Genomic DNA, 16608 nt, shown 5'->3' on the forward strand with positions numbered 1-16608 from the left:
TTATTTTTCCCAAAAATTATAGTTTTTTCTCAACATATGATGTATCTAAACAATTTGCATTGCAATATGTGCTTCCCCTCCTCTCTCCCGCTAATCTTTAACTACTCACTCTTCCTTCCTTTCTTCTTTCTTGTTGTAATGATATTTGCCTTCAAATAATTTTTCTTGTACGCAATGGTGTAATTACTACCTTACTCTTATCTTCCATCATTTGTTCACTACCTCCTTGTGTCTTCACTAAACTCTAATGATATGGGCTCGGTTCATTAACACCTTCTCATTCTTTCACCCACCTCTTCCTTTTTTTTCCTTCCGTCTCCTCTCTTCCCTTGACCCTAATACCCCGCCCCACCTGCTTTCCTCACTCTCTCGCTATATACTCATACATCTCACTTAATGTTTTCTAAACTGTTTCATTGCACCTTTAACTGTACAGCCCTGAGGAAGCCCCAGGCCGGAAGGCCTTGTAGGGGGCGAAACACGTGTTGGCTGTGCCACCTCTTTCTGCATCCTTCGTATAAACTCCTATACAGAGAGTGCGAATAAAAGATTACTCACCTTTGGATCAATTTGCATTGGATTGGAATTTTTTCCTCAAAAAACAAGACTAACAATCTTGCCCAGACAAACCTACAGAACTCTGCTTTATTTTGGGGGGATAGGGGTTTCCCCCTGTTTTCGGGCAAGAACCAGTACCAATATGATTATTGCTTAATACCTGGCGAGTAAGGGTCATGGAGCTAGATGGGTGTCGCCTGATACCAACACTGATAGGACCTTTGATTTCTAGATTGGAGCCTGAGCCCTGTTCGGGGAGGACTGGGAAGGGTCACTGGACCCTGAAGAATACCAGCCATACGTAGAGGACCCTAATATGGACTGGTGTGAGGAACTGGGTGAAGCCAGTGGACTGGGTACTTTTCAAGATACTGGTATGCTTTCTTCCTCTACTGTGGCTATGGAGGAGGGATCCTGATATGCAATGGTGGTGCAGAGGGCAGCTGAGGTCCTTGACCTTCAGCTGCCCTCGGTGGCAGTCAACACCAACATTTTGACAAAGGTACTGTAACCGGGAGTCTCCTCATCTGAGCCTTTGCTCTCATTCATTGTTGCCCTCACTGATGACCTGTTCGGGACCTGGTCCAAATGCAACACAGGGGCTCCTGTGAATAGGACAATCACCCGCCCCCACCGACCCGCCCCCAGGGGACCAAACCTCCTTCCCCAACAACCTGCCCCGGAGAGATTGGTAGTCCAAGCCTTAACTTCCCAGGGCGCATTGCTTATCGCTCTCCCGGACAGGGAATTCAAGAGACAGGACTCTTTGAGGAAGAAGATATTTTCTTCCGCTAGCCTAGCATTGCGATCTGTGAACACTGCATGCCTTTTTAGATGTTATTCCCACCGTGGGATACGTTTGGGCAAGTGGTGCCACAGGTCCCGGAGGAGACATGGACCATCCTTCCCCAGCAGTTGCGGCCGGCATGACTGCGGGTGGTGGGTTCACGTGGGTTCACGGGGGGAGGCGGGGGTGTTTAATTAAAATGTTTTTTAAAACTTACCTTCTAGGGTTCCGCAACGTCACGGCTCCTGGCCGGGTCCCGGTTTCCTGCTCTCCTGCTGAACAGGAAGCCGGCAGCCTTCCTCCTCTCCCCTAAGCCAATCGCAATGCTGCCAAGGCAGCATTGTGATTGGTGGGGACTGAGCCCAGCCGGGCACCTATTGCGAGGCCATTTTCTCTATGTAGGCTGCATGCAGCCTACGAAGAGAAAATTCAGAGACCGCATGACTGAGGCCGACCAAAACAGTCAGGGCCCACAGCATTGGGCAAGTCACTCCTCCCTGACCCGCCCACCCGCCCGCCCCCAACCAGGCATATCCTTCTGCTTTCTCGCAGTGCGAGAAGCAGAAACATAAAATGGCATTTAAAATACCATTTTATGTTTCTGCTTCTCGCACTGCGAGAAAGCGGTGAGGCGACGCTCCTCCGCCCTAATTGGGGAGCCGCCCCTATTCCCCAGGCTGTTGCAGACAGTAGAGACACAGCAAAGTTCACAATACACTGTGGATTGAACACGACCGACTCAATGGGCAGAGCTGTTTCATCGACAGTGGCCCTGAGGTGCCACACCTGGTTGAGGACGACTGGTTTTTGAGGGGGTGGCCAAGCTTCCCTTATGGGCATGCCCTTTGATGGCACCCATCTCTTTGGAGACAAGGCATATTCATCGCTAGAATGCTCTAAGGACTTGAGGGCTATGGCCAAGTCCTTGGGCCTCTTTACCGTGCTCCCCTTTGGCCCTACCAGAGCCTCTTGGGTGTCCACCGAGGTGATGGCAGTGGTCTCAGCTCATCTGCAGGTTGTTGTTCCCCACCTCCAGACTATAACGAACCTCCTGCACTCGCTGGGGTTCACTATCAATATGCCAAAGTCACACCTGACTTCCTCTCAGACTCTCCCTTTCATCTGAGCTGTTCTGGATGATGTTTCGGCCTCTATTCTGGATTTCGATGAGGGTTCACTATCAACATGCCAAAGTCACACCTGACTCCCTCTCAGACTCTCCCTTTCATCTGAGCTGTTCTGGATGATGTTTCGGCCTCTATTCTGGATTTCGATGAGGCAGACACTGATGCTGTTGGGATTCATAGCCTCCTGCATCCTACTTGTGACACATGCCCAATGGCATATGCGGGCTCTGCAGTGGGACTTAACGTTTCAATGGGCACAGCTCCAGGAGAAACTCTCAAACATGGTCCAGATCTCAGAAGGAACTGCAAAGGTCCTGCAGTGGTGGCTTACAAACCGCAATTGGGTCAGCCAGATACCCCTCTCCCTTCCCCAACCATAGCTGACAGTAGTAACAAATATGTCACTCCTGGGATGGGATGTCCATCTGAGAAAGGTGGAGATCAGAGGACTTTGGCTCCAGTGGAATCTGAACTCCACATCAACCTGTTGGAGCTCTGAGTGATCCGACTGGCATTGAAAGCCTTTCTACCTTCCATCAAGGGAAGGCTAGTGCGAGCGTTCATGGTCATCACTACCATGTGGTACTGCAACAAACAGGGCGGTTTGGGTTGTGGACCCTTTGTCAGGAGGCTAGGCACCTCTGGACATGACTGGAAAAGCATGGCATATCCCTGGTGGTTCAACATCTGGCGGGTTCCCTCAATGCCAGTGTGGAGTAACTCAGCCATCGGTTCCTAGCAGATCACAAATGGTGTTTTCTCCTGGAGGTGGCACATGGTCTCCTTCATAAGTGGGGAGAGTCTTGGTTAGAACTGTTCCCCTCAGTTGAGAATGCACAATGTCAGCAGTTTTGCGCGTTGGAGTTTCCATGGCGGCTCTTGCTCGGAGATGCTTTTCATCTCGTATGGAGCTCAGGCCTCCTGTGAACTTTTTTGCCCATACCACTCCTGCCCAGAATTCTCAAGAAGATCAGGAACGGCTGGGCCCAAGTCATCCTTGTGGCTCCGGACTGGGAATGGAGAGTCCCATATCCCAAGCTTCTGAACATGGCCATAATCCTTTGATCAGGCTGCCCCTTCAGGAGGATCTTCTGTCGCAGCAGCAGGGAAGGGTCCTCCACCCAAACCTGTCCACTCTCTGCCTTCTTGCGTGGAGATTGAGCGGCTGCAGTTGACATCTTTCGACTTACCTCTCAAAATACGTAATGCCATTTTGGCAGCTCTGCGTTCCTCCACCAAGATGGTATACACCTGCCGTTTGAAGAAATTTGTGGCATGGTGTGCAGAATAATCAGTGGATCCCCTTTCTGAAGTCTTGCTCTGTGTTCTTTCCCTTGCCCAGCAGGACTCTGCTCTTGGCACTCTTAAGGGCTAGCTCTGTGATCTATCTGCCTTCTTGCAGCTGCCTGACCAGATCTCTTTGTTTAAATCCCCTATTTTAAATAGATTTTTGAAGGATCTCGTCCACCTCTTCCCCCCTTCACCATTCATTAAGCCTCAGTGGGACCTCAATATAGTTCTCACTTTTTTTATGTGTGCTCCTTTCCAGCATCTCCACAACTGTCCCCTCAGGCTTCTCACACTAAAAACAACCTTCTTGGTGAAAATTACATCAGCCCATAGAGTCAGTGAGATGCAGGCCTTATCATCTAAGCCGCCTTACCTCTCATTCTATCCTGACAAAGTGGTGCTCCGCACAAGGACCTCCTTTCTGCCAAAGATGTCACCCCATTCCATGTAGGCAAATCGATCACCCTGCTTACCCTCTATGCTCCTCCACTTTCTTCTAAAGAAGACAATTGACTCCATCATCTGGACCCCAAAAGAGCGTTGTCATTCTACCTTGATCGCACACGAGAGTTCCAGGTGGACGACCAACTCTTCGTGGGGTATGTTGGTGCGAAGAAAGGTCAGGCGGTGCAGAAGTGAACCATCTCTCGCTGGGTCATGCTCTGTATCAATATCTGCTATGCATTGGCCAAGAAGCAACCTCCTGAAGGCTTGCAAGCTCATTCCATCAGAACTAAAGCTGTGACCACTCTGTTAGCACGTGGACTTCCGGTCCTGGACATCTGCCCGGCAGCAACATGGGCATCTCTGCACATGTTTACCAAACACTACTGTCTGGACAGTTGGGTCCACAGGGATGGGCACTTCACCCGTTAGGTCCTGCATGACTTCCGTCTGTGAACTTGGTCTGCACCGGGGATGGAATTGCTTGGCTATCTATTCTAAGGTAAGGAATCTGCAGCTAAAAGTCTCTTACCTTTGGTAACATCTTAATTGGTAGACTGGTCACCCATGCACTCCTCAGCAGCAGACTCAACTACGGCAACACACTCTATGCCAGAACCACCCCGAAACTTCAAAAAAACTGCAGACTGTCCAGATCCCCTCCGCCAGACTCATCTTGAACATCCCACACTGCAACCACATCACCAGCCACCTGAGAGACCTTCACTGGTTACCTGTTAACAAAATAATCACCTTCAAGCTTCTCACTTATGCCTACAAAGTCCTCCACAATGCCGTACCTGCACACCTCAACCACCGCCTCTCCTTCTACACTTTCACCGGACAGCTTCACTCTGCCCAACTGGCCCTGGCCACCATCCCATGGATCAGCAAGACCATGGCTGAAGAACGATCCTTCTCCTACCTCACTGGGAAAACCTGGAACTCCCTGCCTCTGTATCTCAGGCAATCACCATGGCTGCTGCAATTCAGAAAGGACCTCAAGACCTGGCTCTTCGACTGAAGCACAGACCCCCCCACATCAGTGTCATTGTTCTTCATGGCTCTGCACTTCTGGCGTGGAAAGTCGTGAAAAGTAACTGACGTCAGTGCACTGAGGTGGTGCCTCTATGGATGCCACAGATGTCACTTCTGGTGGGTGTTAGCAGTGGTAAAGTGCTCAGCGTCCTATGGCCAACAAAAAGAAGAGGAGGAGGCAAACGTTTGGGGTGACCATTCAGAGAGGGCCATTTTCAAACAAACTAACTAGAAATATGTTGAAATAGTAATTAGAAAGAGAAAACAAAATCTGAACAAGACCTTATAGACTTGCATAACTAATTGTATTGAACTTCTGCAATATAACAGTTACCAAAAAATAGGTGCTTTGTTCTTGAGTTATCACATGGTGAGAGGCCATAAGACAGTGGTGCAGTATGAATAATTAAAGGAGGCAATGGAACAATACGGAGAATACAGAGTACACAGGTTTGTAAGGAACAAAGTTCTCCAATGATACAACTCCAGTACAAATGATAGGTATTATTCACATGACCTAAGGTGTTGATGGTGTTTCGACCCATGGTAGCACAAGGGTCATCATCAGGACTAGTGAGAGATTTAAAAGCAAGAGCAGGAAATAAATCATGGTCCAGGGAAACATTCCACTACTTGGCTGCCTGGTGACAAGGGTGTAAATAAATTCAAAAGTGATATCCCGAAAGAATTGGGAACACAGCGCTGCACGTGTCAGCAAATGGAGAAAAGGACGACTGCAGATGTTGCCGTCCGGGACACCGTCAGGGAAGATCAAACCTGTTCCTGAAACCTAGTCGACACCATAGGCCATGTGAAATATACCTATCAGTTATACTGGAGTCTGATCATTTCAGACCCTTGTACTGTACAAGTCTGTATACTCTATATTTTGACTATTGTTCCATTTTTACCTTGTATTATATACACTGCAGCACTGGCTAATGGCCTCTCACTGTGTGATCCTATGAGCACAGAGCACTTATTTTTTAGAAACTGTGAGAAGAGAGCACTTATTTTTTTAACTCTGCTATATTCTATGAGTTCACTGCAATTACTTATGCAAGTAAAGTAGGTCTTGTTGAAATTGTGTTCTCTCTGTTTAATTACTGTTTTAACACATTTTCAATTCAAGTTGTTAATTTCTAAATTCATGATCCATCTGGAAACATTGTTTGTGTTACTGTTCATATGTCCCCAATTCTAGGTGGTTTCGGACTGCCCCTCTTTTTTATAAATAACTTTCTAACTGTAGCATTTTCAGAGTTGTGACATAAAATCCGACTTTAACATTAAAGAGGATTTGAAATAATAGTTCATTTTAGTGTAAGCACTACATATCTATCTGCTCCCAATCAAATGTTATCATCTATTAAGTGTAATATGGTAACTCAGTGTTAGTCAATGGGAGAGATAGGCCTTACAGCAGTGAAAATATGACTTTAGACATTTTTCACTACTGGGACGTGTAAAACTTAAAGCAACATGTCATACATTTTAATACAATGAACCCTGTCCAATGAGCCTTTAGGGGTGACCTATACGAAGTAAAAGGAAAGGCTTAGGCCTGGCAAAAGGTTTATTTTGCCAGGTCAAAATGGCGGTTTTAAACTCCACTACAGGCTGCAATGACAGGCCGGAGACCTGTTTTAAAAGGCTTCTTTAGTGGGTTGCACAATGAGTGCTGCAGGCCAACTAGCAGCATTTACCTTACAGGCCCTGGTTACTTGTAGTATCATATACTAGGGACTTGAAAGTAAATGAAATGTGCCAATTAGGTGTAAGCCAGTTTTTACATGTTTTAAAGAGAGTATAAGCACTTTAGCAGTGGTTAACAGTGGTAACGTGCACAGGGTCCTATAGTCAACAAAAAATGAATTCAGCAAACAAAAAGAGTGAAGGCAGAAGGTTTGGAAGTGACCCTGCAGAGAGGGCGAGGTCCAACACCATTATGCCAGGATACCCACAATGACGTCCAGAGTACCAGCAATATGTCAAAGATGGTCCTCTGTACCCCGTGGCTAGGCCATTGTGTCAGACAACCATTGTGCCAGAAAAGCCCAAGTTTGTCCATAAAGCACCTATTATGCCAAGGATGGTCACTATAAGTCCAGCGCCACTGTAGACCAAAGAAAGCAGCACTCACGTTTTGAGGGCCTCCTAGGTGTCCAGAATGAAAACCATTATAAGCCCCAGCTTGTGGCCACCATTTTCCTTTTTCCTGCTCCCTTTCATTCACTTACTCTCCGAAGTGCTTGCACATGCACACACTCCCTCTCTTTGTCCTCTTCTCCAAATCCAAAATTATGCTGCAACAGTGACGGGACATGGCCTGACCTACACTTTGAAATCAGCACCGTAGAAGGAACAAGAAGTAGCTCTTGTGATCAGCAAGGGAGGGCTATCAATTCCACTTTCCCCCATTCTGTCCCAACCTCTTTTGAAGGAGGGGGGAAGCCTCACCTTTACACGATATGTGGCACCACCTGATGCAAGCACCGCATGTTAGCCTATGGCTTGTGCCCATGTCACGGGGGGTCACTACTCAGAATGTCCTTCACACTTCAGGAATACACAGCAGAGCCAGTCGCACTTCTCTGTTGCCAATGTTTCACCTCTGACATGTAAACAGACAGTGGGTGGATGAGTTGTTTTCGTGTTAAAGATGCAATGTGTTTAACCTCTTGGGACGTGGTGGTGCTGAGAGTCCCTGGTAAGTCCATGGTTCAGCTACAACTGTGTTATATAATTTTTACAAAAGAGATCTGCCATTTGAGTCTTTTATTAATATGAATGTGCCTCTTCTGAATCCAGTAAGGCAGTGTAAAAAGCCATCTACAAGTTACTGCGCCGAGCTTTTTTTTCTTGCGCGTGTGATTCAGGAGTAAGCAAAAAACAACGAAGCGAGGGCGTTTAATATATTCAGCGTGCCTAGTTATGAAATGGGAGGCAGTACTGCCTCATAATTGAAAATCAGGAGAAAATGTATATTTTATAGGCCATATGGATGAGTTAATTATCGGCTGTCAACAGAGGTACATCGTTTCAACGCTCTCTAGCTGTGACTAATCTGTATAGGTGCACGTTTTCGTGACATTTATATTTCGGTTTTACATTCTATGGACAACTTGTTATGCCAATAAATGATTAAAATGCTGCATTTATTGATTTAGAGTTTGAGGATTTTTTTAAAAAAAATTTTTTATAGGGCTGCTGCCGTTTTCAGGCGGATTTTTATTTTTATTTAAGCTTCTTTCTTCCCAGACAGATATTTCTCGATGCGTTCTTGTGGACACAAGTTCCCTTTATGCAAATATCTTCCTGTTTTGCAGATGCCGGGGGGGCACAGCAGCCTATGTGCTTCAAATGCAGCCACCACGGCGTGCTGGTGGAGGAGCTGAGGGTCCCGCTGGTTAATGAGGCCAGGGAGAGGGCGCTGGCGCTCGCTGCCCAGAAGCAGATGACAGCGCTGGAGTATGAACGCAGAAGGATCACAGGCACTCTGGAGAGCAGCAGCCTGCGAGCGGCAGTGGCAGCCACGGGCCTGACAAGATTGGAGGTAGAGAGTCACACTCCCACCTCGGGAGAATGCTTTTCATCTTTTTAACGTTTCTGCGTAAAATCATAAAACGACACCTGACCTTACGCCTTCAGCGATCTACGTGAAAATGAACAACTGGTTCATTTCCGCACCTATTTTCCTCCACATTATTACACTGTTTAAACAACCTAACACTTTATATATTTGCTTTTTTTGTGTGCTGCTGCTATTGTGGGAGATTGTGAGCTTGAAAAGCAGTGATGCATGAATAACCTGGCCAAATCTGACCGAGTGAGCGAGCCCCATTACCACCAACCTACTTAATGCCCCTAAAGATTTCTGCAATTTCGAATATTCCTAAACACTGTGGTTCAGATGTGCAAAGCATTTTTACAGCTGCAAACACTGATTCGGGGTTTGCAACCATAAAAATGTTTTTTCTTTAAAAATAAATAAATATATATATATATCTAAATATATATATATATGTATATATATGAATCCCATGTTAGGAGTCGGCAAACTTTTACCAACTCCTAAAATGGGTTTAGACCTGATATTTGTTACTGTTGCTAGTGAAACCCCTGGCAAGTGGTTCTCTGCTGAGTTGTGCCCCAGTAGAATAGTCTCCCTCATGGGATGCACACAGTAGACGTTTAGATAGCAGCTCAGAACCATGTCATTCTGAGCTCGATGGGTTCTTATTCACAAAGGTAAATTTACACATGAGGAAATCTACATCAAGTGTAAATTTACTCTTGCGGTTTGTAGTACATTTTATTTTTATTCTATTCACCATTTCCGAGTGTAAGTTTGCTACAAAGTATAGACTAGAATGTCTCCTTCCTCATGAAACAGGGATTGGAGCCACATTTATGAGTGCAAAGTTACAACTAGTAATTTTTCCCACATAAGCGTAGGTCTCTCCGGTAGTGAATCTTCATACTGTACGTATAGGGACACTTTTAATAGCTTATTGAACTTTTTTAAAAACATTCAGTAAATAATCTTTTTATGTTGAATATAATTATAAATTCACTGTATATATTTTAAATGTGGAACAAAAGAAAACCTGGTACAGCACCATTAAAAACACACACACACACACACAAATAGTTTTAAAGATTTTTTAAAATTTCCACCCGAACTAAAATTTTGTATTGTTATTGTGTATTAAAATTGTATTGAACTAAAACATATTTATTTGTATTCATATATAATTCATAAATAATATTAACAACAAATGTAATACATATATATGTTTGAAATAGTGAAATAAATTATTTCCTGGGAGGTTCTATTCTAAGTTCCTCCTCAGTTGATTTTTTTTTATACAAGGTCGTTGCAGTACTAGTGGTTGCCCATTTGTGGGGCTTACTACAGGTCTGATCTGGATTTCATTTACAACTGTTTTGGGTCTGTTTTGCCTGTACTAACTATAGAAGTGCAATTTGTGAATAGTAATGGAATTACTGTTTTTTGAGTGGGTACATATTCTTTCCTAAACCTCTTGTTAATCCTACCTAAAATGCTCCCATTTAGTAGTAAGTATTCCCCATTTTCCAGCCACTCCCCCGTCCCTCCCACATTTACTACTGAAACATATATATATTAGTGTGTGGAGAACTCCGCAATTGGGGTGGAGGTCACCCGTATAAAAGAAAGGAGAGAAGGAGGCCTCCGAACATAAGTTAGTGGACAGCATTTTGTTGTATGTGAGTAGTGCTATTTAGTGCATCTGAAAGAAACACGTTAGTTAGATTCCTTACCTTAGAATATCCCCAGGCGCCGGCTGGATCAGGAAAGATTTTTCATCAGCAATACCCTTGTGCATCGCTAGGCGTCGTCTGTGGCTCCGCGTCCATCGTCGGCGTCGTGATCGCCGGGATGACGTCGTTGGAGTACTTAGACGCCACACTCGCGCGCTGACGTCAGTTCTTGTTTTTTCCGCGACAGTAAGCGCAGATCCGAGAATGAGCATACCCTTTAGTCATTTTTTGACTTAACTTTTGGGACTTTTTTGGTTCATCTTTCGAGTCAACCTCGACTCCTGGTGCCGGTAGGGATGCCTGGTTTCAAGCCGTGCGATGCCTGTAACCGACTGAAGTCGGTTACGGATCACCACCGTCGGTGTCTCTACTGCCTTGGGGCCGACCATGATGCCCAGTCGTGCCCTGACTTCCGGGCCTTGACCTCGAAGGCTAGGCAATAGCGGTCCCGCATGCTCCTCGAGCTCCGGCAGTCGGCTCCGCGCCGCTCGAGGTCCCGGTCGAGGAGGAGGTTGAGGGACCGGTCGCGGAGCCGAAGTCATCACCGCTCATCGGGTTAGAAGTCCTCACAATCAGGTAAGTCGAGGCACAGTAAGAAGAAGTCAAAGAGGTGACATCGCTCTTCTGACTCCCCTCGCCGGTCGCGCGACTCGGCTGAGAGTTCGGGTGGCACCACCCATGCGGCTCTCTCAGAGCCGCAGGAGTCTTGTCCGGCCCCATACCCTCCGGTCCCTGGGCCTAACACGACTCCAGACGAGGTTCGAGACTTCCTCGTGGCCATGAGGAGTCTCGCTCCACCGTCGCAGCCTGTCGGCATCCTTCAGGCCCCGCGTGTCCGCTTGAGAGGCCTAGCGAGCCGGCGGTTTCAGCCCCGGCGCCATCGTCGACTTCGGTCCCGACGCCGCTGGCCCACGTGGGATACAGGCCTGGATCCTGGTCGACGCCGGTTGACCTTACGACCACTCCACCGGCGCCGATCCCTATGGTGCCGCCCCCAGCGCCGTCTTAGGACGATGTCGTCCCCAGTTTTAGCCCCGGTCCGGCACAGACAGATGAGCAATTTATCTACCGCCCGGCTCCGTCCTTTCAACCTGTCTACCAGGAGTCGGATGACGGGGACGACTTAGAGGGGTCTGAGGACCCTCTGGCACAGCAGTGCCAGTTTAATCAGGACTGGGCAGATGAGCTGGGGGATACCAGTGGTCTCGATACTTCACCTGACACTGGCTTCATCTCTCCTCCCTCCGTGGCTACGGAGGAGGGTGCAACCTATTCTGTGGTGCTGCGCAGGGCTGCCGAAGCCATGGACTAACCTCCTAACTGAGGTGCTTCAACCGCCAGTAAGCTCTTCGGAGCCTCTACTGCAGTTTAATGAAGCACTCACTGACGTTCTGATGGGCACCTGGTCCAAGCCCTCCACAGTCACTCCTGTGGGCCGGAACATGGCCCGGCGCCACCGCCCTGCTCCGGGCAACCCCAGCTTTCTGTCAGTGCACCCCACCCCTGAGAGCCTGGTTATCCAGGCCTCTACGTCCCAGAAAGCCTTCCTGTCCGCTCCTCCGGATCAGGAACCCAAAAGGTTGGTATAGTTTGGGAAGAAGCTGTTTTCCTCCCTCAGTATGGTGTTGTGGTCCATTAATACCGCGTGTCCTTTGGATGGTTACACCCATTCCTTGTGGGATACTGTGGCGGACGTTCTCCACAAATTTCTCCGGGGATGTCCAGAGCACCCTCATGGACATGCCCTTCGATGGCCGTTGCCTTTTTGGCGACAAAGCGGATAGTGCGCTGAAGCGCTCTAAGGACTCCAGGGCTACGGCCAAGTCCTTGGGCCTCTCGGTCCCGCGCCCGCAAACTTCTGCTTTTTGCCCCTTTTGTGGCCAAGGAAGGGGCGCCCCCGCACGTCTGTCTAGCCACAGGCCACAGAACCAGCCTCAACACAGTCGCAGACGTGGATTCCGCCGAGGCAGAGCAGGGGGACAGAGAGCCGGTCAGCCCACATCTGCCCCCGCGGCATCTGCCTCAAAGCCTTCCTAGTCCGACCTTTCAGGCCCATTCCAAGCCAGTGGGAGGCAGAGTTCGCCATCACCTGCTCCACTGGCGTACCATCACGTCAGACGGGTGGGTGCTGCAAATCTTCCGAAGGGGCTACTCCCTCCCCTTCGAGGCGACCCCTCCAGCCATGCTACCGCAATACCACAGCATGTCGGGGGATCGCTTGCAACTTCTGCAGGAGGAAGTTACGGCCTTCTTGGCCAAGGGGGCCATCGAGCGCGTTCCTGGCCCAGAAGTAGGTCAGGGTTGTTACTCCCATTACTTTCTGGTTCCCAAGAAGGGCAAAGGGGGCCTACGCCCTATCTTGGACCTCAGGAGCGTCAACGCCTTCCTCCAGAAGGAGAAGTTCAAGATGCTCACCTTAGCTCAGGTTCTAGCTGCCCTAGACCCTGGAGACTGGATGGTAGTGTTGGACTTGTAGGATGCATATTTCCACATCCCCGTCCTGCCGGCCCACCGGCGTTACCTGCAGTTCACGGTAGGCCCAAGCACTTTCAGTTTACCGTGCTCCCCTTCGGCCTCACCAGTGCCCCTCGGGTGTTCACGAAAGTGATGGTGGTGGTCGCAGCTCATCTGCGCAGATTAGGGGTTCCAGCCTTTCTCTATCTCGACGACTGGTTGTTGAAGGCGGGCTCGCCCCAGGCAGTCGTCTCCCACCTCCAGACTACGGCCGACCTCCTGCATTTGCTGGGGTTCTCCATCAACGTGCCGAAGTCGCATCTGAGTCCCTCCCAGAAGCTTCTTTTCATTGGAGCGGTTCTGGACTCGGCGCTGTTTCGGGTCTATCCTCCAGAACAGCGGGTTCGGGATATTCAGGCTCTGATTCCGATCTTTCAGCTTTTATCACAGGTTTCGGTAAGGATGTTCCTGCAGCTGCTGGGTCTAATGGCCTCCTGCTTCCTGCTGGTGCATCACGCCAAGTGGCGAATGCGGGCTCTGCAGTGGGACCTGAAGTTCCAGTGGGCTTAACATCGGGGCAACCTGTCTGACCACGTCCTGATCTCGGAGGGCACTGCAATACAGTTGCAGTGGTGGCTCACGGACCGCGATTGGGTCAGTGGCAGATCCCTCTCCCTGCCCCAACCAGAGCATGTAGTGGTGACGGATGCGTCCCTCCTGGGATGGGGGGGCAACATGGGAGAGGCAGAGATCAGAGGCCTCTGGTCTCCGGCGGAGTCCCGGCTCCATATCAACCTATTGGAGCTGAGGGCGATCCGGCTTGCACTGAAGGCATTCCTTCCCTCTGTACGGGGAAGTGTAGTGCAGGTGTTCACGGACAACACCACCGCCATGTGGTATTGCAACAAACAGGGCGGGGTGGGCTCGTGGACCCTTTGTCAGGAGGCTCTGCGCCTCTGGACATGGCAGGAACATCAGGGCATCACTCTGGTGGTTCAACACCTGGCGGGCTCTCTGAACGCCAGGGTGGACGAACTCAGCTGCCGGTGCATGATGGATCACGAATGGCATCTGAACTCAGACGTTGCGCAAGGCCTCTTTCGGCAGTTGGGAGAGCTTTGGTTAGATCTATTCGCCACCGAAGAGAATGCGCAAGGTCATCAGTTCTGCGCGTTGGAATTTCTAAGGTGGCACTCGCTCGGAGACGCTTTTCGTCGCGAGTGCAGTTGCGGTCTGTTGTATGCCTTTCCGCCTATACCACTTCTGCCCAGAGTGCTGAAGAAGATCAGGCGCGACCGGGTCCAAGTCATCCTTGTGGCTCCGGATTGGGCATGAAGATACTGGTATCCCAAGCTACTCAGTCTGTCAATTGATCCCCCGATTCGACTGCCTCTTCAGGAGGACCTTCTGTCGCAGCAGCAGGGGATGGTCCTCCACCCAAACCTGTCCAGCCTCCACCTCCATGCGTGGAGATTGAGCGGCAACAGTTGATGCCATTTGACTTGCCTCCTGAAGTCTGTGATGTCATTCTGGCAGCCAGGCGTCCCTCCACTAAAACGGTATACGCCTGCAGGTGGGAAAAATTTGTGGCATGTTGCACAGCAAAGGCTGTGGATCCCATTTCCGCCCCTCTTTCTGAAGTTCTCCTCTTTCTTCTTTCCCTGGCCCAGCAGGGCTCTGCTCTGGGCACCCTCAAGGGATATCTTTCAGCTGTTTCTGCCTTCTTACGGCTTCCTGATCACCCTTCTCTTTTCAAGTCCCCTGTTGTTGCTAGATTCTTTAAAGGCATTACTCACATGTTTCCTCCTGTCCCTTTCGTAATGCCTCAGTGGGACTTGAACCTGGTGTTAATCTATCTGATGTGCGCTCCTTTTGAGCCACTTCATAATTGTCTTCTTCGTCTTCTGACTCTTAAGACTGCTTTCCTGGTTGCCATCACCTCTGCCAGAAGAGTGAGTGAGTGAGCTCCAGGCTCTTTCTTCTACACCTCCTTTCCTCTCTGCCCATCCAGACAAAGTTGTTCTCAGGACTCGTCCTTCCTTTCTCTCTAAGGTGGTTACTGCCTTTCACATCGACCAGTCTGTTACATTGCCCACCTGCTTTCCGCCTCCGCATCCCTCGAAAGAGGAAGAGAGGCTCCACCGTCTGGACCCAAAACGTGCGTTCTCCTTCTACCTGGACCACATGAAACAGTTCCGGATGGACGACCAACTCTTCGTTGGCTACGTGGACGCTAAGAAGGTGCGGGCGGTGCATAAGCGGACCATCTCTCGGTGGGTCGTTTTGTGCATTAAGGCCTGTTATTCCTTGGCTAAGAAGGAACCTCCTGCGGGGCTGAGGGCCCATTCCACTCGGGCCACAGCGGCTACTACTGCCCTGGGACAGGTGGTCCCTCTGCAGGACATTTGTCAGGCAGCAACGTGGGTCTCGCTGCATACGTTTGCTAAGCATTACTGCCTGGACAGCCAAGTCCGGAGAGACGGCTTCTTTGGCCGTTCCGTTCTCCACGACTTCCTGGTGTGATCTTGGTTCGCAGCCCCACCACGGGGGTTGGTATTGCTAGGGTATCTATTCTAAGGTAAGGAATCTAACTAACGTGTTTCTTTCAGATGAACAAGTTACTTACCTTCGGTAACAATATATCTGTAAGAAACATTAGTTAGTTAGATTCCTTACCGCCCCACCCATCCTCCCCGTTGTGCGAACTGATATCTAGGGTTAAGGCATCCCTTTCGGGGCCCTTGATTCATGGCACCAGTGTCGGTTTCTTGCATGGCTCTGCGTTCCTGGCGCGGAAAGCTATGTACAAGAACTGACGTCAGCGCGCGAGGGCGGCGTCTAAGTACTCCGACTATGTCATCCCGGCGATCACGATGACAGACGCGGAGCCGCAGACGACTGCTAGCGACGCGCAAGGGTATTGCTGACGACAAATCTTTCCGGATCCAGCCTGACGCCTGGGAATATTCTAAGGTAAGGAATCTAACTAATTAATGTTTCTTACAGATATATCGTTACCGAAGGTAAGTAACTTGTTCTTTTGTAGCTCTACTAAACGAACTACAGAATGCTGTTTGTAAATAGGCCGCATATGTTTTTTCATTCTTGATCTACAGATGACTTTAGCTGTCCATTGCTGGAGACCTATTTTTTATGATCTAATATAGAGAGTGAGCTTTCAATGGGCCCCTTGCTCATGATTGTATGGCTTTCTCATCCATCTCAGTTGCCTGCTCTTTATTGAAAAGCTTTCCACAATATTCTTGTGTTGGTCCCACCTCTGGAGCATAGATATTTTACACCATTTCTGATTAGAAGACTTGCATTTTTCTTCTGTTGACTGTCCAATGCAAGAAATGGACTAGGTTGGAGCCAAAACAGTGGCCATATTGTGTGTGACAATTATTAGAAATGGGGTTTCTGTTTGACACACCTAAGCCAGGCAGAACCCACCACTCTAGTCAGGGCAAGTAAGTTACACACCAAAGATAACCTGTGTTCACCCCCTGATAGCTTGGCACAGAGCTGTCAGGCTTATCCCCAAAGGCAATGAGTAAAAGCGTTTTCAAGACACACTCACACCAGTAGCACAATAAATACACC

The 16608-nt window shown here is 48.9% G+C and overlaps 1 protein-coding gene across 1 annotated transcript in view; it reads left to right on the plus strand.

The window, feature by feature from the left end:
• The window catches only part of CFAP47 (cilia and flagella associated protein 47), a 2697962-nt gene that overhangs the window by 1117938 nt on the left and 1563416 nt on the right, over positions 1–16608 (plus strand). The window contains exon 44 of the mRNA XM_085622577.1: positions 8574–8800. Coding sequence (XP_085478703.1) covers positions 8574–8800 — 227 coding nt within the window. The remainder of the gene's footprint in view (positions 1–8573; positions 8801–16608) is intronic.

The sequence above is a fragment of the Triturus cristatus genome, chromosome 8, assembly GCF_964204655.1.
Source record: "Triturus cristatus chromosome 8, aTriCri1.1, whole genome shotgun sequence".
NCBI classification, from domain to species: domain Eukaryota; kingdom Metazoa; phylum Chordata; class Amphibia; order Caudata; family Salamandridae; genus Triturus; species Triturus cristatus.